At 32.6% G+C, this 24,440-nt stretch overlaps 1 protein-coding gene and 1 long non-coding RNA gene across 2 annotated transcripts; one reads left to right on the forward strand and one right to left on the reverse strand.

Moving 5' to 3' along the window:
• Positions 1–7,681: 7,681 nt before the first annotated feature.
• Positions 7,682–9,218, reverse strand: LOC117905289 (mitogen-activated protein kinase kinase kinase YODA-like). Its single transcript, XM_034818208.1, has 4 exons — positions 8,887–9,218; positions 8,427–8,514; positions 8,238–8,300; positions 7,682–7,884 (listed from the first exon to the last, which is right to left on the reverse strand). Exons 1-4 carry the CDS (start codon positions 9,201–9,203, stop codon positions 7,720–7,722), a joined length of 633 nt encoding a protein of 210 aa, XP_034674099.1. The 5' UTR covers positions 9,204–9,218; the 3' UTR covers positions 7,682–7,719.
• A 10,944-nt stretch (positions 9,219–20,162) lies between these two features.
• Positions 20,163–20,486, forward strand: LOC117905338. Its single transcript, XR_004649725.1, has 3 exons — positions 20,163–20,181; positions 20,318–20,374; positions 20,459–20,486. It is a non-coding gene; the product is annotated as an uncharacterized LOC117905338 (long non-coding RNA).
• The last annotated feature ends 3,954 nt before the right edge of the window (positions 20,487–24,440 follow it).

Consider the following 24,440-nt stretch of genomic DNA (forward strand, 5'->3'; position numbering starts at 1 on the left):
ATATTTCCTTTAAAAGGAAAAACTTTTCAACAACCAAGACTCATGACCCATTATGAAGAAGAAGAAAGACATCGGTCTAACCATGAGTGTTGGGGATGTATAAGAAAAGAAGGTTGAGGGCATCACTAATTGCAGAATGGATGTGGAGCACCTTCGGTGGTGCCGTTGGGAATACGACAACAGTTGTTGCCCTTCTCTCTCTCTGCTTTTTTGACCCTATCTCACCGTGGTGTGGGTGAGTCCTGTGATTGAATTGGTGATATTGAAAAAAAGAGTCGTGGGTGTGAATTGGGTATTTAGAGAAACTGATTTTTTAAATTATTATTTCATATGATAATGATTTATTGTTTTATATATTAATGGTGTGATATAAATGATATGTAGTGCATTATTTTATATGGTAATGGTAGCATATTTGGTGTATTAATTTCTTATTAACAATCTATTCAAACCATTTAATTTGTTATTATATTATTTCATTTAATTTGTTATTTTATATGAGCCTAATGTGTGGCAAGTCCCCATATCACTTAAAATAAGAATAAAAAATAATATGAACAAACATGTGTGCCGGTAAAAAAACGATAATAAGAACAACATTAATTTTTAAAAGAAAAAAAGTTTTTAAAAATAATATAAATTGTGTGAACGCAAGAATAAAAATATTAAAAATTTCCAAAATATCGGATAAAAATATTGTTTCATAACCACTTTTAGAATTTTGCATTATTGATTACTAAATGGAACAAATTAGTGGAATGCTTTATAGATAATTCACATGTTATGCACGTGTAGTAGTTTTACTAAATGGAACAAATGATTGGAATGCTTTATAACAAAATGTGTTTTGATATGTTTTTTTATAATGTGCAAAAACTCATATTAATATCAATCCGTAATTCATTTAAAAAAAATTAACACACTAAAAAAGAAATCGGTAATCTATTTATTTTTTAAAAACTCAAATTAAAAATATGATATTACCTTTAATTTTTTTAATACTAGAATAAATAAAATTCAAAATTTATTTTAAGAGTTTTAATTTTTCAAGTGTATAGACATTTTTTTAACCAGTTAAATATAATTAAATTTAATTTATGAAAAATTAATATGATAATACTCATGTCCCGATGTTCATTTATATTTATAAGATATGTTAAAGATTTTGTAAATTAAGCATAACATTCCTTCACAACTTGAAGAAGAATATTCAAATATAAAAAAATTATTACATATAATTGAAAGAAGTAGGAACAACGTAAATTTAAATTGTATACAATAAAATATAATCATCTAAACTATAACCACTATAGTCATGATAACAAAGTGGACAATGAGAATGAGATGTAAACCAAGAAGTGATACAATGAGTATGATAAATGTGTCTACAGACTGGGAGGATGATAATCTAACCCCGATCTGCAAATGCATCTAAACATATACTACACTTTGAGTACATCTCATGCTCAAAAAACCTAGAAATATGAAAAATTTATTTGAACTCCGTTGAGTTTTATATTCCCTATTTGATTATCTAGTTCATTATTATTTTGTTCATTGTTTGAATCTATATTGTCTGATTTAATACATACCCTTAAAATAAAATAACAGATCAGTAATGCTATACTAATTGCCACAACTATTAATACTATATAAGTAGATTTCATTAGCATCTCATCCCATTGGAAATGAATCAGATATGTGGCATGTACGGTCCTCATATCGCACAAAATAAGAATAAAAGGGAATATGTGCTTTAACTTCAAACAGCTTTTATATACATATCAAGCCTACTATTTTTGTTGATGGCGTTATGTTATTCTAAGTACATATATATTAAATCATTAATATATTATTTTTAATTAATAATATAAACTATAACCATTATAGTCATGATGACAAAGTGGACAGTGAGAATGAGATGTAAACCAAGAAGTGATACAATGAGTATGATAAATGTGTTTGCAGACTGGGAGGATGATAATCTCATCCCTATCTGCAAACGCATCTAAACATATACTACATTCTGAGTACATCTCATGCTCAAAAAACCTAGAAATAGGAAATAAATTTATTTGAACTTCGTTCAGTTCTTTATTCCCTATTTGATTATCTAATTTATTATTATTTTGTTCATTGTCTGAATCTATATTGTGTGATTTAATACATAGCCTTAAAATAAAATAACATATTAGTAATGCTACACTAATTGCCACAACTATTAATACTATATAAGTAAACGTCATTGTCATCTCATCTCATTGAAAATTGATCGGTTATGTGACATGTACGGTACCGCACAAAATAAGAATAAAAAGGAATATGAACGAATATGTGTACTTGTAAAAAAAAATACAATAATAAGAACAACATTAGTTTGTAGAAGAAAAAAAGTTTTTAAAAATAATAAAAAATAATATAAATTGTGTGAACACAATGATAAAAATATTAAAAATTTTCAAAATATCGGATAAAAATATTGCTTCTGAACCACTTTTGCAATTTTGCATTATTGATAATGCACATGTTATGCACGTGTAGTAGTTTTGCTAAATGGAACAAATTATTGGAATGCTTTTTAGATAATGCACATATTGTGCACGTGTAATAGTTTTACTAAATTGAACAAATTATTGGAATGCTTTATAACAAAATGTGTTTTTTATATGTTTTTTTTATAATGTGCAAAATTCATATTAATATCAATCCGTAATTCATTTTTTTAAAAAAAAAAAAAAATTAACACACTAAAAAAAATCAGTAATATATTTATTTTTTAAAAACTCAAATTAAAAATATGATAATACCTTTAATTTTTTTTAATACTAGAATAAATAAAATTCAAAATTTATTTTAAGAGTTTTAATTTTTCAGTGTATAGACATTTTTTTTAACAAGTTAAGTATAATTAATTTTAATTTAAGAAAAATTAATATGATAATACTCATGTTTATATCTATAAAACATGTTAAAGATTTTATAAATTCTGCATAACATTCCTTCATAACTTGAAGAAGAATATTCAAATATAAAAAATTTATTACATATAATTAAAAGAAATAGGAACAATGTAAATTTAAATTGTATACAATAAAATCTAATCATCTAAACTTTAACCACTAACCACTATAGTCATGACGACAAAGTGGAGAGTGAGAATGAGATGTAAACCAAGAAGTGATACAATGAGTATGATAAATGTGTTTGCAGACTGGGAGGATGATAATCTCATTCCCATCTGCAAACGCATCTAAACATATACTACACTCTGAGTACATCTCATGCTCAAAAAACCTAGAACTAAACATATACTACACTCTGAGTACATCTCATGCTCAGAAAACCTAGAAATAGGAAATAAATTTATTTGAACTCTGTTGAGTTCTATATTCCCTATTTGATTATCTAGTTCATTATTATTTTTTTCATTGTATTTAATACATAGCCTTAAAATAAAATAACATATTAGTAATGCTATACTAATTGCCCCAACTATTAATACTATATAAATACACTTCATTGCCATCTCATCCCATTGAAAATGGATCGGATATGTGGCATGTACGTTCCCCATATCGCACAAAATAAGAATAAAAAGGTATATGAACGTACTTGTAAAAAAAATACAATAATAAGAACAACATTAGTTTGTAGAAGAAAAAAAGTTTTTAAAAATAATAAAAAATAATATAAATTGTGTGAACACAAGGATAAAAATATTAAAATTTTCCAAAATATAGGATAAAAAGATTGCTTTTGAACCACTTTTGCAATTTTACATTATTGATAATACGCATGTTATGCACGTATAGTAGTTTTGCTAAATGGAACAAATTATTGGAATGCTTTATAGATACTGCACATTTTGTGCACGTGTAATAGTTTTACTAAATTGAACAAATTATTGGAATGCTTTATAACAAAATGTGTTTTTTATATGTTTTTTTATAATATGCAAAATTCATATTAATATCAATCCGTAATTTATTTTTTTTAAATTAACACTCTAAAAAAGAAATCGGTAATATGTTTATTTTTTAAAAACTCAAATTAAAAATATGATAATACCTTTAATTTTTTTTTAATACTAGAATAAATAAAATTCAAAATTTATTTTAAGAGTTTTAATTTTTCAAGTGTATAGACATTTTTTTAATAAGTTAAGTATAATTAAATTTAATTTAAGAAAAATTCAAATGATAATACTCTTGTCCCAATGTTTATTTATATCTATAAGATATGTTAAAGATTTTATAAATTCTACATAATATTCCTTCACAACTTGAAGAAGAATATTCAAATATAAAAAATTTATTACATATAATTGAAAGAAGTAGGAACAATGTAAATTTAAATTGTATACAATAAAATCTAATCATCTAAACTATAACCACTATAGTTATGAGGACAAAGTGGACAGTGAGAATGAGATATAAACCAAGAAGTGATACAATGAGTATGATAAATGTGTCTGCAGACTAGGAGGATGATAATCTCATCCCCATCTGCAAACACATCTAAACATATACTACACTCTGAGTACATCTCATGCTTAAAAAAAACACTAGAAATAGGAAATAAATTTATTTGAACTCTATTAAGTTCTATATTCCCTATTTGATTATCTAGTTCATTATTATTTTTTTCATTGTATTTAATACATAGCCTTAAAATAAAATAACATATCAGTAATGTTATACTAATTGCTACAACTATTAATACTATATAAGTAGACTTCATTGTCATCTCATCCCATTGAAAATGGATCGGATATGCAACATGTACTATCCCCATATCGTACAAAATAAGAATAAAAAGGAATATGAACGTACTTGTAAAAAAAATACAATAATAAGAACAACATTAGTTTGTAGAAGAAAAAAAGTTTTTAAAAATAATAAAAAATAATATGAATTGTGTGAACACAGGGATAAAAATATTAAAAATTTCCAAAATATCGGATAAAAATATTGTTTTTGAACCACTTTTGCAATTTTGCATTATTGATAATACGCATGTTATGTACATGTAGTAGTTTTACTAAATGGAACAAATTATTGGAATACTTTACAGATAATACAAATATTATGCACGTGTAGTAGTTTTACTAAATTGAACAAATTATTGGAATGTTTTATCACAAAATGTGTTTGTTATATGTTTTTTTTATAATGTGCAAAAATTTATATTAATATCAATCCGTAATTTTTTTTTTTTAAATTAACACTCTAAAAAAGAAATCGGTAATATGTTTATTTTTTAAAAACTCAAATTAAAAATATGATAATAACTTTATTTTTTTTAATACTAGAATAAATAAAATTCAAAATTTATTTTAAGAGTTTTAATTTTACAAGTGTATAGACATTTTTTTTAACAAGTTAAGTATAATTAAATTTAATTTAAGAAAAATTAATATGATAATACTCATGTTTATATCTATAAGATATGTTAAAGATTTTATAAATTCAGCATAACATTCATTCACAACTTGAAGAAGAATATTCAAATATAAAAAATTTATTACATATAATTGAAAGAAGTAGGAACAATGTAAATTTAAATTGTATACAATAAAATCTAATCATCTAAACTATAACCACTATAGTCATGACGACAAAGTGGACAGTGAGAATGAAATGTAAACCAAGAAGTGATACAATGAGTATGATAAATGTGTTTGCAGACTTGGAGGATGATAATCTCATCCCCATCTGCATACGCATCTAAATATATACTACACTCTGAGTACATCTCATTATCAGAAAACCTAGAAATAGGAAATAAATTTATTTGAACTCCGTTGAATTCTATATTCCCTATTTGATTATCTAGTTCATTATTATTTTGTTCATTGTCGGAATTTATATTGTGTGATTTAATACATAGCCTTAAAATAAAATAACATATTAGTAATGTTACACTAATTGCCACAACTATTAATACTATATAAGTAGACTTCATTGTCATCTTATCCCATTGAAAATGGATTGGATATGTGGCATGTAGGGTCCCCCATCGCACAAAATAAGAATAAAAAGGAATATGAACGAACATGTGTGTTTGTTAAAAAAAATACAATAATGAGAACAACATTAGTTTGTAGAAGAAAAAAAGTTTTTAAAAATAATAAAAAAATAATATAAATTGTGTGAATATTAAAAATTTCCAAAATATCGGATAAAAATATTACATCTGAACCACTTTTGCAATTTTACATTATCGATAATGCACAAGCTATGCACGTGTAGTAATTTTGCTAAATGGAACAAATTATTGGAATGTTTTATAGATAATGCACATGTTATGCACGTGTAATAGTTTTACTAAATTGAACAAATTATTGGAATGCTTATAAAAAAATGTGTTTTTTTATATGTTTTTTAATAATATGCAAAAATTCATATTAATATCAATCTATAATTCATTAAAAAAAAAATTAACACACTAAAAAAAATCAGTAATCTATTTATTTTTTAAAAACTCAAATTAAAAATATGATAATAGCTTTAATTCTTTTTAATACTAGAATAAATAAAATTCAAAATTTATTTTAAGAGTTTTAATTTTTCTAAGTGTATAGACATTTTTTTAACAAGTTAAGTATAATTAAATTTAATTTAAGAAAAATTCAAATGATAATACTCTTGTCCCAATGTTTATTTATATCTATAAGATATGTTAAAGATTTAATAAATTAAGCATAACATTCTTTCAGAACTTGAAGAAGAATATTCAAATATAAAAAATTTATTACATATAATTGAAGAAGTAGGAACAATGTAAATTTAAATTGTATACAATAAGATCTAATCATGTAAACTATAATAACTATAATCATGACAACAAAGTGGACAGTAAGAATGAGATGTAAACCAAGAAGTGATACAATGAGTATGATAAATGTGTCTGCAGACTAGGAGGATGATAATCTCATCCCCATCTGCAAACACATCTAAACATATAGTACACTCTGAGTACATCTCATGCTTAAAAAAAACACTAGAAATAGGAAATAAATTTATTTGAACTCTATTAAGTTCTATATTCCCTATTTGATTATCTAGTTCATTATTATTTTTTTATTGTCTGAATCTATATTGTGTGATTTAATACATAGCCTTAAAATAAAATAACATATCAATAATGTTACACTAATTGCCACAACTATTAATACTATATAAGTAGACTTCATTGTCATCTCATCCCATTGAAAATGGATCGGATATGTGGCATGTACGGTCCCCATATCGCACAAAATAAGAATAAAAAGGTATATGAGCGAACATGTGTATTTGTAAAAAAAATACGATAATAAGAACAACATTAGTTTTTAGAAAAAAAAATGTTTTTAAAAATAATATAAATTGTGTGAACGCAAAGATAAAAATATTAAAATTTTCCAAAATATCGGATAAAAATATTGCTTCTGAACTGCTTTTGCAATTTTGCATTATTGATAATGCACATGCTATGCACGTGTAGTAGTTTTGCTAAATGGAACAAATTATTAGAATGTTTTATAGATAATGCACATGTTATGCACGTGTTGTAGTTTTACTAAATTATTAGACCTCTATTTTCTAATGTCATCACTACACTCTTATTTCAAATTTTCAAATAACACCCAGACCCATAAAAAGAAAGATGAGATTCATTGGGGGTGAGTAATGAATGATAGCCTAGGATAACCAAACCAACAATGTAAGGTGATCTGACTTACCTATGGACAGTGTTTTTAGCATGCAAATATGCAAGCCCTGACAGAATTTGTTGAGTATAACTATGAAAAGCTATTTCACCAAACTGGCCATACTCTTGAAGAAGTTTATATATGGAACCACCAGATACATATTCCAAATATATGTAGAGTTTGTCATCCACCTGTTCAAGGAATATAGCCAAGGAAAATTTCACATAAGCTGAAGAATCAATCGCCATCTAGTGATCTAATATAATGTAATGCAGATGAAACTTCAAAGGACAATACATAACCAGATGCCAACTTTTGGTACAATGCACTTGTATAAGCATCCAACATTCAATCAAATGTTTCATTAACTGCAGACTACTGGCTTAAGTATAAAGTGACAGTGTACTGCAACTTCATAGAAGCTTCAGATGGTCGAAATAAGCATGAGAGAAGATTCTTTAGAATGATTAACCAATGGAATAGGATCACATCAAACTTGCAAGAGCATGAACAGCAATAAAGACAAAGATTACACAAGACTTACTGTCTCAGATCCATAGTATTGCACTATATTTGGATGACTTAAGCGACTGAGGAGCGAAATTTCCTGCCAAATAGCACTGGTAAGTTTATAATTTTTCCTTCAACTGTGCAAGAAGGTGCAAAAAAAAAAAAAAAACCAGTTTTTTTCTTCAAAACCAAGTTTCCAGCATATCTACTAGAGAAAACTTACTTGGCCCAGCTGCTGTGCACTTTCCTTTGACTTCGCATCATCTGAAAATAATGTAACCTCCTTCATTGCACACATCTCCCCACTTTCACTAAAGTCCAAGCAAAAGAAAAAAAAAGTCAGATATATAAAGAATAATGCACGAGAAATAGCAGATTGCTTAAATTAAATAGACAAATGCAAGCAATCACTGAAAAAAGATGCATCTTCAGTTCAGGGATTTCAAAAATCCAAAGTTCAATAATGAAGTCAAACAAAAATTACATAATGCTGAAACACATCATAATTACGAACAATGGCTGATTGTAATTTCAATTTTATGGCTTATTTATAGTGCAGAACTTCTGACTGGTAATAAAATTAATGTCTTACATGCAAAGATCAAATCAGTTATAAAATAAAACAACAATACCCTTCCCTAAAAATAAAGTTACGTGGGCATACACCCCATTTGGTCACAAACCTATTAAACCCTAGATATACATGCGCAAATGTGCCTCTCCCTATGAGCCGACCCTTCTTCCAGCGTGATCCAGGGCTAATTGGGTTTTCCGCCCTACCAGGACTTTGTGGTACTGAGGGAGTTGTTGATGTAGAATATGTAGGAGAAAAAGGACAAGAATTAGAAATTGTTATCAGTGGAAGGGGCAATCGGTTGCTTTGTTGCTTTCCATCATCAGGCCGGTTGGTAGGAGACTCTGCAGCAGTAGCTCCAGCTTGTGGATGCAGAGAGGTGACAGCACCACTCTGTATTCTGGAGCTGGGATCAGGGCTTGTCATTCTGGGACTTGGTATTGGAGAACACTCAGGGCTACACCTGCTGTGAAGCCAAAACAGCTGTCCTGACAATGTTTAACTACACTCTGTATTCTGGAGCACGGTTCGAAGTATCGGCCGAGTCGTATCCTCCTCGATCTGAAATTCTAGACCCAAATCAAGAATCGTTTTAACCTCGGTTGACTCAATCTGGGTTTCCGAGTTGACTAGGTCAAGCCTTCCGAGTTACCAAAAGAAATCATTTTTTCACTTCGAAATCATAGCAAATGAACAGCAAGAACAGCATAAACCCTAGAATGTGCCAAAAGATCCCACCTCAACCACCAATCCACAAACCCCAAAAACCCAACAAATGAATCAAACCCATCAATCCATTTTCAATCCTCCCCTGTTCAAATGAAACCAAAACGTCAACAGAGCATTCAACAAAAAACGTCACCGAGGATCAAAAAGCACAAATCTTCCAATGCCCATCAAAGTCCCAAGCCCAAAATAAAATAAAATAAAATAAAACAAAAACAAAAAATCAATCATAAGAATAGAAAAAACTCATTTTCAGATAAACAAACAGGAACTAAGAAAAAAAGGAGTACATTTTCTGACACAAAGATCAAAAACAAGGAAACCAGAATAAAGAAAATCACAAAGAAAAAAATGGAAAAGAAAAATCAGTGGTACTTAATTGACATAGTGCTGTTTGGATCTAAAAAAAAAAGGTGAAAGGATTCGAGGTTTAGGGTGAGGAAGTTCTTGTGCTCAGGCGAAATCAGCTGGCATGTTTATGTAGGGATCCCTCCCCCTGATGTCACGTGGTACACATCCCCTGGTAACACGTGGCACGCATTCTTATCCGGATTTAACCTATTCGGATCTTCTCAAGAGTACACGTGGCGCACTTCTCCTATCCGGACTCCCTGAGAGAGAAGCACACGACACTCGCAAACATCACATCCGGACGACCGTCATATCGCGTCCGGACGACCGTCATATCCTATCCGGATATGTTTGTCCGGATCCCTGACTGAAGTAAGCAAGTCTTGCACGTAATCACAACAGCCTGTCATGGCTCACTTTCCGCCACCTGTAGAGTGAAAGGACAAGAATGAAGTGACGGCAAGTCACTTCCCACGATCTCTGACAATCAAGGCGCCTCCCACGATCTCTGACAGCCGCCCGTAGGGCGAGGATGTCCCTGCCACCACCTAGTGGCATCATGGTAAACCAAAAAGTCTTCCATCATTAAAGAAGGAGAGAGAACTTCTGATACTATATATATGAACTTTCGCACAAAGAGGAAGGTAAACTTGCTATACCTAGTAAAAGGCCAATTGTGCCAACTGATTTTATCTCAAAACCGTCGGAGGGTGTGTCCGGACACCCTGTCCAAACGCCTTTTGCAAGAACGATTGAGTCAGGAACCTATATTGGTTGAGATTGTACGTTTATCCATTGGGTAACTACGTGGATCACCAGGGACGCGAGACCTCAACAGTTTAGAGGATTGAAGGTTTGGAGGGGACAAACACAAAACCAAGTGCATTATATATATATATGTGTGTGTGTGTAAGGAAAAGGGCAAATGTCTCCCACGAGTCACGACTCAATTTAATTGGTGGAATTCTTTTTTAGCCGTTTTTTATTTTTATATTACGTTTATAATATGATATATTGTATGTTTGTGACCTTCCACACGGTCCCATCCCCAACTGACCAGATTTTTGTCCAATTCTCCCTACTTCAGATATTTCTATCCCTTCTTTTTTATTATTTTCATTACTCGACTTAAAATCATATGCTTCTCTCACTAATTTTGTCCCATCTACCTTTTCTTTTGCTGAAAAAGACATTCAATCAATTTTGTGCATTTCAATTAAATTAAATGAATATTATGGATTCATAGTTTGGGAGCCATTTTGCTAAATGGGTTTATCATTTACTAGTTAAGACTAGGTAACTCGATGTTTTCCTTATTTCTATTGCATTCTATCTTATCGTATTACATTCCATCATATTAAAAATTACCGTAAATATCTCCACTTATCATTTATTGAACTTTATTAATAATAATTTTATTAAAATTATTTTTATAAAAAAAATAGTATTTGAGTATAAAAAATATTTTTAATAATATTTTTATATCTTATTAATTTATCAAGGTATTTTTTATTTTTTTATGAAATATTATATTTAATATCACTTTATCATAATTAAACAAATACAATATTTGATTTTATTAACTAATTGTTTTTCATATATTTTGTTTAAATAAGGAAAATTCATAAAAATTTGCCTATTTTTCCAAAAATATAACATGTTTAAGGGGGTGTTATATGAAATTACATAAGTTTTTCTAAAATGTACAATCTTACATATTTATTAAATTATTAGTTTAACACATTGACGCAAAACCAATAAAAATATTATTTAATAAAAAAATGGAATTATTGTTTAATGAGACATCATAACATTAGTGGCTCAAATGTACTTGAACTAAAGGTGAGTAGTACACTAGTATTTTTGTCGTCTTAGTTGTACGGTGACACTTACATTTTGACTGTCCAGATGGGCAGGGTTAATTTTAATAACAGTTTTTGTTTGCTTTTTTCAGGCATTCATGGAGACAAAAGCTTATCTTAATAATCATTTTTGTTTGCTTATATCACTTGAATCTTTATCATTCTTCATCATATTTAAAAAATAATAATAATAATAAATTTCTATATCCACGTTATATACAATTCCAGTTTTATTGAATAAAGATTCATATGCTATATAATATTTGATTACACATAAGTGGAATAAAGTAAAAAATAAATAAAATAGACAAAAAATAAAAGTTAATTGGATTCATTTGTTTTTATAAAAATGCAATAATTGTACACATATTTAAAAGGTAGTAACAAAATGTTCATTTATTGGTAGGGTAGGGTGGGGGAAAAGGTGAAGTGTATTTGGAGCATCCAAGTTGGATGAAGCATTGGAGACGGGAAAATGTGAAAAAGGCGGAAGAGAGAGTGAGGGAGGGGAGACTCGGGAAGGCGGAGACCTAAAAAACCTAAAAATCAAATATTACCTTTAAAAGGAAAAACTTTTCAACAACCAAGATCCATGACCCATTATGAAGAAGAAGAAAGGCATCGGTCTAACCATGAGTGTTGAGGGTGTATAAGAAAATAAGGTTGAGGGCATCATTAATTGTAGAATGGATATGGAGCGCCTTTGATAGTGTCGTTGGGAATGCAACAACAACTGTTGCCCTTCTCTCTCTCTCTGCTTTTTTTACCCCTATCTCACCGTGTTGTAGGTAAGTCTTGTGATTGAATTGATGATATTGAAAAAAAGGGTCGTGGGTGTGAATTGGGTATTTGGAGAAACTGATTTTTTAAATTATTATTTCATATGACAATGATTTACTGTTTTATATATTAATGGTGTGATATAAATGATATGTAGTGCATTATTTGGTATGGTAATGGTAGCATATTTGGTATATTAATTTCTTATTAACAATCTATTCAAACCATTTAATTTGTTATTATATTAATATTATTAAAATCATTTAATCAAAATTAAAAATGGAATTGATAATTGAGTTATGTCTTTTAGTAAAAATATTATTATATGTGAAATAAAATAATTTAAAATTTTTAATATTATTGTAAATTGTTTTCTGCAAAGGCTTTTTACTTGTTTAAATAATGTTAAATGTGAAATAAATTTTATTTTATAATTTTTTAAACCTATTTAATTATATTTATTTTTCTAAAATTTTTGTAATTTAAATTTTTTTTTAATTATCATATTTTGCATATCATCCGATACCGAGCCGAGACACGGAGACCGATGTGCCTGAGGACCGTCCGAGTTAAAGACCAATACCTCAACTTTGAACCATGCTTGACATCGAGGTGTCCGGAGAACTACAAAAGCGCCATGAACTGGCAAATTTGGCACGAGTGCTTAAAGGTACCCATTTAGGTGATGCAGAGAGAATCTGATTGTTTAACAAAAGATTAGCTGGCCTCAATGCTTCTCTTGGCTTCCTCGGGGTGAGAACAGGAGATTGATCCGTGTGCATTACGCTTCAACAAAGGTAGAGATAAACTTGTCAGAACAAATTGCAAACAAAAAGGGGAACAAAAAGAAAAGAAGTAGGAATAGGGAACACAATAACAAAGCAATAATACAACCACAATGGGTCAAGCATCACAGCCATGGAGAAACATCATGGATTTTTAACAACACATGCAAACTCACCTGGAAGGGCTGTTCATAGTGGTTCTGTTTCCATTCTCATAATCAGAAGTAGCATAGTGCATATTGACATCTCAATTCCATGATAATAAACAAGTGACCCTGTAGGTGAATATAAAATTCAAGAGAATTTCATAGTCCATTCAAGAAAGATGTATATCAACATTCAGATAACTGATGCATAGAATGCTATCTCTTTCCTCAACACATGAGCAACATCACAGCCACTTTGTATCAGGATGTAACAAATGTTTTTCTGCAAATCCTTTAATAGAAAAATATCTCAACCTTAATAATGGAAAAAAAAACCACAAAATAGGAAAAACAAAATCCTTTAATTTAAGAAAATTTTGACTATTATTTTCTAAAAAAACAAAGAATCCAAGAAAAAGAGAGAGTGTTTACCTTAGGTTTTGGGTTTTCAGAGGGTGAGGTAGGAGTCGTCACCAACACTGGATTTTCATTTTTTTGAATGAGAGCAATAGGTTAGGGCTTTTTGGGTTTTCATAATCAGAGGATAATGAGGCAGAGAGGTTTTATAATGAGAGGAAAAGGTTAGGGTTTTTCGGTTTTCCTATGAGAGGAAGATAAAAAAAAAAAAATCATTCAAATAATCACACCAGAAAATGTCCATCTGCAAATCGCCAAAATTCAAAACTCCAAGCTCCTTTAGCTCATTTTACAGAGATGGAAGATCTACCATGCCTACTAAGCAGGATAATTAATCATCGAATATCACACTTCACTCAACTTTATTTTCAGAGAAAGCATCGCCAATGTAGGCCCCACCAAAGGCCAATTTATTTTTGCACAAGTTAATTCCATAAATTCCATCATTTGGAATTATATAATTTAATTCGTACTTATTTTAAAACTTTTTGAAAATCAAGAAAAATGTGAAGAAGGCTTACCCAAGGGAAAAATGGCAACCAATTTTGTTAAAAATGGAAGGATTTTTGGAACCTAAAAATCTTAAGGATGAGAAAAAAATGTGGAGTTGGGATTATTTAAAAAAAAAAAAAACTAAAATCCGAAAAATTATTTGAAGGAAAGGATTTGGAAAATTATTTTCAAAAATCAAGGATGATGAAGGGAGAGATGTCACGTGGCCCAAAGGTGGCGATGCATAAGGCGCACCATGCAAGAGTACTTTCTTCTAAGCTCATTCTGGAGGAGTATTCCTTCTCTTACTTCTCTCCTCAACGCAGTGGGCCCAGAATATCAGCTCGGTTTGTTGATGCTATTATCTTCATGCGTCCATCACTGCTAAAGCCATCAAGCTAATCCAATAACTCTAAGTTTGTCTGTTGCACCTCCCTGCCTCCACTCATTTCACTATCAAACCGCTTTGTGTCTATGGCATCAATTTCATCTTTAAAAATGATGCAAGGAGATTACTCTTTAGCAAACTGAAAGACCTCACGGACACGTTGCGCCCCATCCCTAATGAACACCTAGACAAGTTGAGGGCCTGCCAGCTTTGGAAAAGTGGCATTTGTTTGAGCCGTGCATGCACGTGGCCAATAAATATATCATTCAGACACTGCTTCTTATACCCTTCTGCATCTTCTGGACATTCGCTATCTTCTGGAGTAGAGATTTCCTTAACTTTTGATGGTTTCACATGTACCGACTGAGACTCTTGGTGGGCTTCATTGTTTAAAATTTTAAATCTACATTCGTCTTATCAGATTCTTCAATCTATTCCCGCTTTGCCGCTTCCGGATTAACCACCCCGTTATCGTTCTGATCACATGCACTGTAATAAGTATGAACTGTTAATCTTTATACGTTTATAACATATTCCTTCACATACCGATCACCGTTTGGCTTATGGATTCGATCGCAGTCGCATTCCAGGCATTGCGAGACACTAGTGTATAAAGCCGTTCCACGAGGCTGTCTCTTCGGTATTTGAATTCTATTAAGCAACTCTGTCCTTGATTCACTAGATTTCGCGATTTTTGAACCATCCATTGTCACGTTTTCCTTCCTGGATGGTCATGCAGCGACGACGAGTAGAGCAAGTGCGGAATCGGACCTGGCCATGTACATGGGACTTGGAGAGCGGATTTGAATGGATGAGGTGGTGAAACGATGGATGGAGGCATAGGTATGTGGTGGGTATGGGAAGAGTGAAAACGGGTAGTGAGAGAAACAGGCATGAAAAATGGCCATGCATGCATGAGGATAAATGGGTAGTGGAGGAAGTGGGCTTGCAGGGTGTTGAAAGAAATGAGTTCGTGGGTTGAATGGAAGGTGGAGTAGATAGGCATGATTGGTAAGAAATATGGAGAGATGAATATGGTAATGGGTTCGGCAAAGTGGTGAGTTCATGTGAGATGAATTGTGGGTGATGAGAATGAGGGATAGAGAGATGAGTGGCAAGACGTTTGCATGACGACTCAAGTTCATGGAGAACGGAAAACAAGTGTGGGGAATGCATGGCAGAACCGATAATGGAAGGTAGTGAGGGGAATGCTTTTAAGGGGTATTGGAAAATGGGTATGAAGATGGGTGTGAAACAATGGGTTTGATGGAGGATATGATGAATGAGAGATGAAGAATAAAGTAGGTTAGAGAGTATTAAAGAGATGGTGGTATGCATGGAAGGTTAGGGAGGATGAGGTGGTGAGCTTGGGTGTGGGTATGGTTACGGGCATGGTGGAGTGTGCGGTGTGATTAATGGAGCATGATGATAGATGGAGAAAATGGGTATGAGAAGGGTGAAGGATGAATGAAGGATGACCATGTAGGCATGAGACTTCACATATGTGAGGAAAATAGGCAACAAATGGATAATGAATGGAAAGTGTGATAGGAGAAGTGGGTTAATGGGTTTTGAAGAAAAGGGTGATATGCGTGGGGCTTATGAAGGATGAGGTGGGTAGTAAGAGCATGGGTGTGGTGATGAGAGCACCATTCCTACGTGCATGCATGGGGATGGATACAGCAAGGAGCACTTACAGAAAACTAAAGCGTCGTCACCCAAGCTCTCATGGGAAAAGATTTATTCCTCCCTCAAAGCACAACCTAAACCTTCACGATTTATACAAACAACTTCTTCACCCAAATTAATAACACCAAAGCATCTTTATTGCCACTGCTTAATGAACCCAGATGACAACGTGATCCCAAATAGCAAAGCTTCAATGCAGTCCTGTGGCCAGCCCAAGTGAGACCTTCACACCCTAGACTTACAAGAAACAGGAGAATGAACAAGAGAAGATAGAAACAAGGCAAGAACTGAAGAAATAGCCTAGGAAACTAAGTAAGCTATGAATGTATAGAGCCTCATTTTAGATGACATCCATGGGCTAATATAGGTGGAATCAAAAGGGAGCAAGAGTGTGATTTTGATACACCAAGTTATGGGAAGGAACAGAGCATCAGATGTCTTCAAGAGAAGTAAAAAACATCCAAAGTAAATCTAAAAATAGAGCATGCATACCGAGAGTCCCACAAAGCAAAATGAGTGGCCTCTAATATCCACACCAATCAACAAACCAAATACCCAGAAGAAATAATGAGAATGAGAGTTAGTCAAGAAGGAAATGAGAAATAAGGAGCTCACGAATAATCATACCTGGAATGCTCCCTTCAAGCAAAAAAAGTGAGTGAGCTTCCAGCTGCGCTTCTTCTCCTCTTGCCACACCATCAGTAGGTTCCTCTCTCAAGCCCTCTCAAATTTCTCTCTAAAAAAAAAAAGCCGAACCCCCCCCTCTCTCAGTAACACAACCAAGGAAGAAAAATATATATATATCTCTCTCCCCCTCACCAGCAAGCTTGCAAAACTCGTTCCCCTATCTCCCTAAGCCCAGGCTCTTTTTTCTCGAGTCCCGAAAACGCTCCTCACTCTTTTAGGAACAGACATGCTCCCTCTTTTCCAAATAGCTGTCTGCTTTTTGCTCTATTGTGCCCCCTTTCTGCTCAGACGTGTTCCCTTCTTTTTAAACAACTCACCCATCAGTCCCATGGCCGCCCAGAACGGCTCATTTCCAGTCCTCTTTGGCCGCCTTACTCATCTTGTTTTCTTTCACTTCCAGTCTTATCTAGCCGCCCAATATAGCTCAACCTCGGGGTGGTAAGAAGAAGAAAGGAAGAAGAAAGAAGAAAACAAAAGAAAAATGGCCCCATATGAGGGGGTCTATAATACTAAATTACTATTTTTTTTAATTATTAGTTTCTAAATATATTTATCTTAATTATATAAAATAAAATAAAAAAATGATTTTTTTTAAAGACAAAAAAGATTATATAACATAACAACAATAATACATTAATAAAAAAAATACCTCTAATCACCGATAGCATTCAAACATTGATAAAAACAAATCCCACAAATCACTTGATATTTAATGAAATTAAATTATACTTTGGATTAAAAAAAATTAAAAGGATAAAATGTAGAATAGTATTATGATTTAGTAAGAAATTATTTTTTTCTAAATAATAATAATTTGGGAATTTAAGATTGGAAAAAAAATCCACAAACATAGTAAATTACGTACAAATATGTAATCATTGAAAATCACATTCCTTCCAAAAATTTTATGAGCATGTATGAGAATTTTTGCCATAATAAACGATAAAGATTATGTGCATAATTAATTTTCAATTATATCATTATATTCTTAAATAGAAAAGTTGAAAATCTAGGTTTATAACCATATATATATAACATAAAAAATTCTTTCTTTTTTTTAATAAAATTCTATATCCATATGTAAGATATTTTTTATAATAATTGAGATGTTTTTCAACCATATATATATATATATATATATATATATATATATACACACAAGCTCTATGGTGAATATCTTACAAATTTTAGTGGTGTCTTATCCGAAGACTTTTGAACAAAGTAAGATTTTTTTTCTTCTTTTATCTATTACTTGAATTCCTTTGTGCTCTCTCTTGATTGTCCTTTTTTTTTTTTTTTGAAAAACATGATCTTACTCGTGCTTTTTTATAAGGTAAAAACTAAAAAGTTGTTGAGTATAAACTGAATTTATCTTTTCGATACAAAAGTTAAGTTTGAAGTTCGATTTCACAAAGTATAAATAGTCAACTCATCCTTTTAAAGGATGGTCTAGTGTGAAAAAAAAAATGAATTTTTTTAAAAGATAACTTCAAATTTAAAAATTGAACATATATGAGAGAAGTATCTAATTTTGCAAAAATTGTTATAAATATTTTTATAAATAAGGATACATATTTAAATAAAAATAAAAATATTTACAATTTGTAACTTTTTTTTTTGTAACTTTTTTCAAACATTAATTGTGTAAGTAACACATCTTTTGGCATCAAATTTTAGACTATCATATTTGTTTACTTTGTTCAATACAATGTCTACATTTTGTTTAATTATTTTATGTACATGTGGATTTATATCATTTCATGGAAATATAAAAACAAAATCAAAATCTTAATTTTATTTACCAAATTCATGAGAATGAATAATACCAAATCTTTTGATTCACCTTCAAGTCATTCCACTATGGGACAATATTATTCCTTAAATCAAGAGATTATTAAATTTGTAGATATTATTAAAAACCATTTAAATAATATTAATTTTCATTTGGGAGTGATTTTGGGAGGTGTAGTAGCCATCTTTCATTGGTTTAGTACGTCATTGTTTCAAAAATAATTTTTTTTTCTCATGCATTCCTAATCTACTTTTTTTTTTGCTACAGGTCAAATCCATGGGTTTGAGGGTTGTTCTACCTTATTTGTTGGTTTATTATCTCTTTCTGTATTATAATGGGGTTGAAGGATATAGGAAATTATCGAAAGAAGAAGATTTGGAAATAGAGAAAGAACTTAAGCGCTTGAATAAGCCTGCAGTGAAGACTATTAAGGTAGGCTACAACTAAATATTACTAAATTTTGAATAAAATAAGAAAATAAATTCATAAAATTATTTCACTACATCCAGACAAAACATGGAGATATATATGATTGTGTGGATTTCTACAAGCAACCTGCATTTGATCATCCTTTATTGAAGAATCATAATTTTCATCCCCAGGTATGTTTTAGAATTTGATTTATATTGTAAATACATCAATTTGTGTGTCAATTAGTGAAAATTATTTTCATTTTTTTTCCCATATCATATAAATAAAGTGTTATTGAGATGATTTTGATGCAGATGAGGCCAACATCACCTCCTAGAAGAGTGAGCCCAGAGAAAGAGGTGCCAAAACCTGAATATAAACGCGTGAAAATAGGGTTGGAGGGTGGAGGATGTCCGATGGGAACAGTTCCCATAAGGAGAACTATTAAAGATGATCTCATTAGAGCCAAATTGTATTCAGAAATGCATGCTTCGAAAATTAATCCTCTTACTAACGAGGAACCTGGCAAACATGTAAGTTATAATTTCGTTATAACAACATAATTGATTAATGTTTAGTGTATTTGCAATTTTTTTTAAAAAAATTACAATTATTTTTTTTGTTTGTGAGAAAGGTTGATTTATGTTGAAAATCTTAGGATTGATGGAAGTACGAAAAAAAGAGAAGAAGAAAAATAATTCAATTGACATTTACTTTGTATTGCACAGTTTGCTGTGGCTCAAACTACCGCAGATATCGATTATGATGGAGTTGGAGCGATGCTTAGCGTATGGAATCTTCCGGTTCAAGCTCCTCAATACACTTCAGGTCGAGTAAAGATTAAAAATGGTGCCGAAAGCTTAGAAGCTGGGTGGACGGTGAGTGGACAAAAGATTTTGCTTGTGAAGAAAAATTAATGATTTTAGTTCACACATTCACACCTCATTGCTTTGGTATATATATCCTTAAGATTAGCAAATGTGTTCTCATTTATTTGTTCATTTTGTGTTTCAGGTGAATCCGGGTTTATATGGTGGTGATAATAGAACCAGAATGTATATTTATACCAATGTAATAAGTTTAATTTAATTTAAACGATTACAATTAAACCTTTGGAAGAATACATGTTGACATTGTTTGTTCCACCATGAACAGGCTGGTCAAGCACATTGTTTCAACACACAATGTGGATATATACAAGCTTCAATAGATATACCTGTGGACATGGTTATCGAACCTGTTTCAACATATGGTGAACTACCATACTACATAACCTTATCAATTTACCAGGTATGCACGACATTTTTCTTCTCTTTTACCTGTTGGAATTAGCGATAAAATTAAGTTCATCACCTCTATTTTCCTCATTAATGTAGGACACGATTAATCTGAACTGGTATCTTAAATACGATGACAATCGTACCGTGATAGGGTGGTGGCCAAGTCAAATATTCACCAATTTAGGAAGCACGGCTACGGGAGCAGAATGGGGAGGAGAGGTATTCAGCCCACCGAATGTCCCTAGTCCAGGAATGGGTTCCGGTCATCGGATGAAGTTGGACACCAATTATGATGCATTTTGCGCACAAGCCAATATTGTAGTAAATAATACGATTATAAAACCTCCTAGGGACCTAGAGCAGTTTTCTGATAATTTTAATTTCGATATAACCAATAAAGGAGATGTTGGAGGTGACCCTGGTTATCTGATCCTTTATGGGGGTGTTTCTGGTGCAATTGGAAATTGATATTTAGTTTACTTTCTGGATCAAATGTACTTTCTCTACTCATTTTATGAATAAATCTATGCGCCTATAATCCTACTTGGGCTGATATCTTGATTCCATAATTATGTACATTATTGATTCTTTCAAAATTATTTTATATTATTGTGGACCCCGCATTTCGTGCTCAATGCGTTTCCCACTCGATGGCGAGCTCGATTTTTTATTTGAATTAAAAAAAATGATTTTTTTTATTGATTAGGAAAAAAAATGACTTGGAGTCGCCACTTATTTTTGTTTTATTTTTAAAGGGTAAACAAAATAAGAAAGAAAAACCCTAAGTGTGACTCCTTATTTCGGAAAAGATGGTCTACGAAAAGCCGGATCGGGTTCGGGGGTCAGGTTACTTATCAGGAAGGTACGGTAAAAACCGTAGCACCCTTCTAAGTCCCTACAGTCGGGTCTCTACTAATAAAATGAAGCTGACGTGGCAATCAACAAGAAAATCGATGAATACTCAAATCGATCATGCACAATATGAGAAGCAAAGCATGTGTAAAGAATGAGCGAAATATGAACAGATGCGTACCTGGGCGGCAATCACGAACGCGCTATCATGAAACATGGTTAGTGACCAATGAACAAATATAATTAAGCGCGTAGCAGGGAATAAAATAAATCAATCATGCATGTCAAATAAATCAATCAATCAGTCAATCAATCATGAAATCTCATATGTAGGGCCCCCACCAAAGCCCAATTTATTTTTACATGAATTAACCTCATGAATTTCCATTAATTGGAATTAAGGGAATAAATTCATGTTTATTTTAAAGCATTTTTTTTAAAATCATGAAAGTTATTGAAAATTACTTGCCTGAAAGAAAGATGGCAGTAAAATGTTTATTGAAAAAAATGATTTTTAGAAACTAAGAAAAAATACTAAGGATGAAAGATGGAAAGTTTGAAATTATTTGGAAATCTAGGAATGGGAAAACTATTTTAAAACTGGAAGTTGGGAAATCATTTTAAAATCAAAGATGCTGAAGTAAAAACAAAAGACACATGGCCCAAAGGTGGCCATGCAAGAGTGGGTCCCCCAAGGGTACTGCCATGAACTGAGAAGCTTGCGGCAATTGCAGTGGCTGAAATATCAAGGATACCCAGTATCTCACTTCGAGTTCCCAAAGCGACCATTGGAATTGCTACCGCAGGATTGTAAGAGTCAGCCACCTGTAGAAGTACAAAATCAACTGACCGGCACCTCATGCAAGGAGGATCTGGCAGCACTTGGAGAATTATTCTGAACCCCCATGTCGTTTCCTGACAAACTCATCATGGCGTTCTTACCCATCAGAAAAACAGAATCTCCACGCAAAACCTTTCGAATGTCCAGCAATCTATTTTGTCCAGCATCGGCAGTAGCAATGATTAAAATCTGGTCGAATTCACCCAAAAGTTGGCACAGATTCTGGTTGTATACGACCTTCTTCTTCAACTGCAATTCTTGATTTGTGAAGCCCAGACGCTAACATCCCCTAAATGGCAGGGGAATTTTGAAGTGTGGGCACCCTCTGATCATAGGATGAATTGGTAGGGCAAGGAATCTTTTCTTTCTTAGGCTCGGTAGCAACAGGTGCAGCAGCACCAGTACCAGGTGCAGCAAATGCATCAGCTGCATCACCTTCACCACTACGCTGCATATGTGCCACAAACTCACTGCCAGAAACAGCATTCCAGTTTTTCCTATTTCAATAATATCTCCCGCAGCATCAAGATCAATTTGGAGATATATCAGCAGCCATGAATGAGAATATCTGCAACTAAAACCAACTCGGTCAACAAAGGAAACCCACAATTCTTTATATGGATCCCCTTAATATGCTCGGGTATCAGCGGTCTTTCTCAAACATTTATAATCAAATCTAGTGATATTCAAAGGAGCCCGTTCCCCTTCAATCATTTCCTTCTTTACATCGTCTGATTCAATAATCGATTCACCTGAACCGCCACAAACAGCCTTTTCAGTCTCGGGTTCATGCTTTCAACCTTCCCGTGATCTCATTCCCTCATCATATGGGTCTAAACTGTTTGCCATAGTATTATTTTCTTCTTTGCCAGTGTTCTCTTCCGGCTGTAACTCAACTACAATTTGGGTCATTATGTAATGAATCCAATGCCTCATTAACCAATATTACCTCCGGTGGTTCCGTTGCTATTTCTACTTCAGACAGTTTGGACACCGTCACAGGTGTCCCCATGTTCATCTTCTCTGCAGAATCACCCATGCTTTGCTCTAAAACATCATATCTGGGAGTGCTCGACATCTTTTCCAATACTTTGCTTTGGTTTCTCAGTTTCATTGCCCGGTTGGGCAGAGCTCTCCACAACTGGGTTATGAACTTCGCTCAAATTACGTTTAACTCTTCCAAGTTCGTTTTGTGGATGTTCTTGCACTAGGTCTGCTGGACGGCTTGAAACTTTCCTGAAGTTGCGCTTGGGTTTCACAAATTCAGTGGTTGATACAGAACTTTGAACACCACATATTCATCTTCGTTCATCCTCTTCAGTGCCAAAATGATATTGACGCATCACCCAATCGGACTCATCTGACCTGGGGACCCTTCTTTAGACCACGATTTTCTTACAGTCCTTTTGAACTCTATTTTCAACCACGGGCTCGATCTTGGCTGTCTTAATCTACATGGCGGACATGGGCATGCTGAATTGAATTAGTCTTCTTCATTGTACGCAGATCCCAAAATTTGATTGTCCATTCACATGTTGATGCAACAGCATTCACATCATGTGGACCCCAAGCTCCCCCAGATAAATGACGCAGCATTCCAGCCGACTCCTCTGATATTACTTGTGCAGCCTTCCTTGAAGAGTCTAAGCTCCATAAGAATAGATTTTCACCATCAATGCTGACCAACTTACCATGCCTGGCAAAGCACGGCATGGGTCTGGCCATCCTTGGAAATATCAGCTTGCTCGGAGCATGGATAACCAATGGGTTGAATAATTAGAGTACAGGGGCACTGCTCTGATAAGGGGCGACTCACAATGGAAACACCAGTTAAGACGCAGGCGACTTCCCCTATGGAATGCAAAGCGAAGAAACAGATAAACAGAGACATTATCAGCGCAAACTCCTCACCCAGTTCCTGTGAAAACCCAACTGCTTCATGTCTCCTATTCAATTCAACAACAATCCTTCCCAGGCCTGTGATCACCAACATACCTAAACTTTCCAAGGCCACCATGCTTCTACGCAACCATGAGAAATTTGACGGTCACTGTTGAGGAGGGTCTGATCATCACCTGTCGGTTCCCGCGCTTCTCTGCATTGTACATACTCCTGAGAGCATCATTCAGGATACTAACCCTCATCATCTTCGCCAAACAAGGCT

Source organism: Vitis riparia, chromosome 2 (genome assembly GCF_004353265.1).
Source record: "Vitis riparia cultivar Riparia Gloire de Montpellier isolate 1030 chromosome 2, EGFV_Vit.rip_1.0, whole genome shotgun sequence".
In the NCBI taxonomy this organism is placed as follows: Eukaryota; Viridiplantae; Streptophyta; class Magnoliopsida; order Vitales; family Vitaceae; genus Vitis; species Vitis riparia.

Bases quoted from the DNA above. Each gene is read 5' to 3' on its own strand.
- LOC117905289 (XM_034818208.1), bottom strand. From the start codon at position 9,203: ATGACAAGCCCTGATCCCAGCTCCAGAATACAGAGTGGTGCTGTCACC. The intron at 8,515-8,886 runs GTTTGTGACCAA...CTTGGACTTTAG, and splicing joins GTATATCTAGGGTTTAATAG to TGAAAGTGGGGAGATGTGTG. The intron at 7,885-8,237 runs GTAAGTCTTGTG...TTCCTTGAACAG, and splicing joins AATACTATGGATCTGAGACA to GTGGATGACAAACTCTACAT.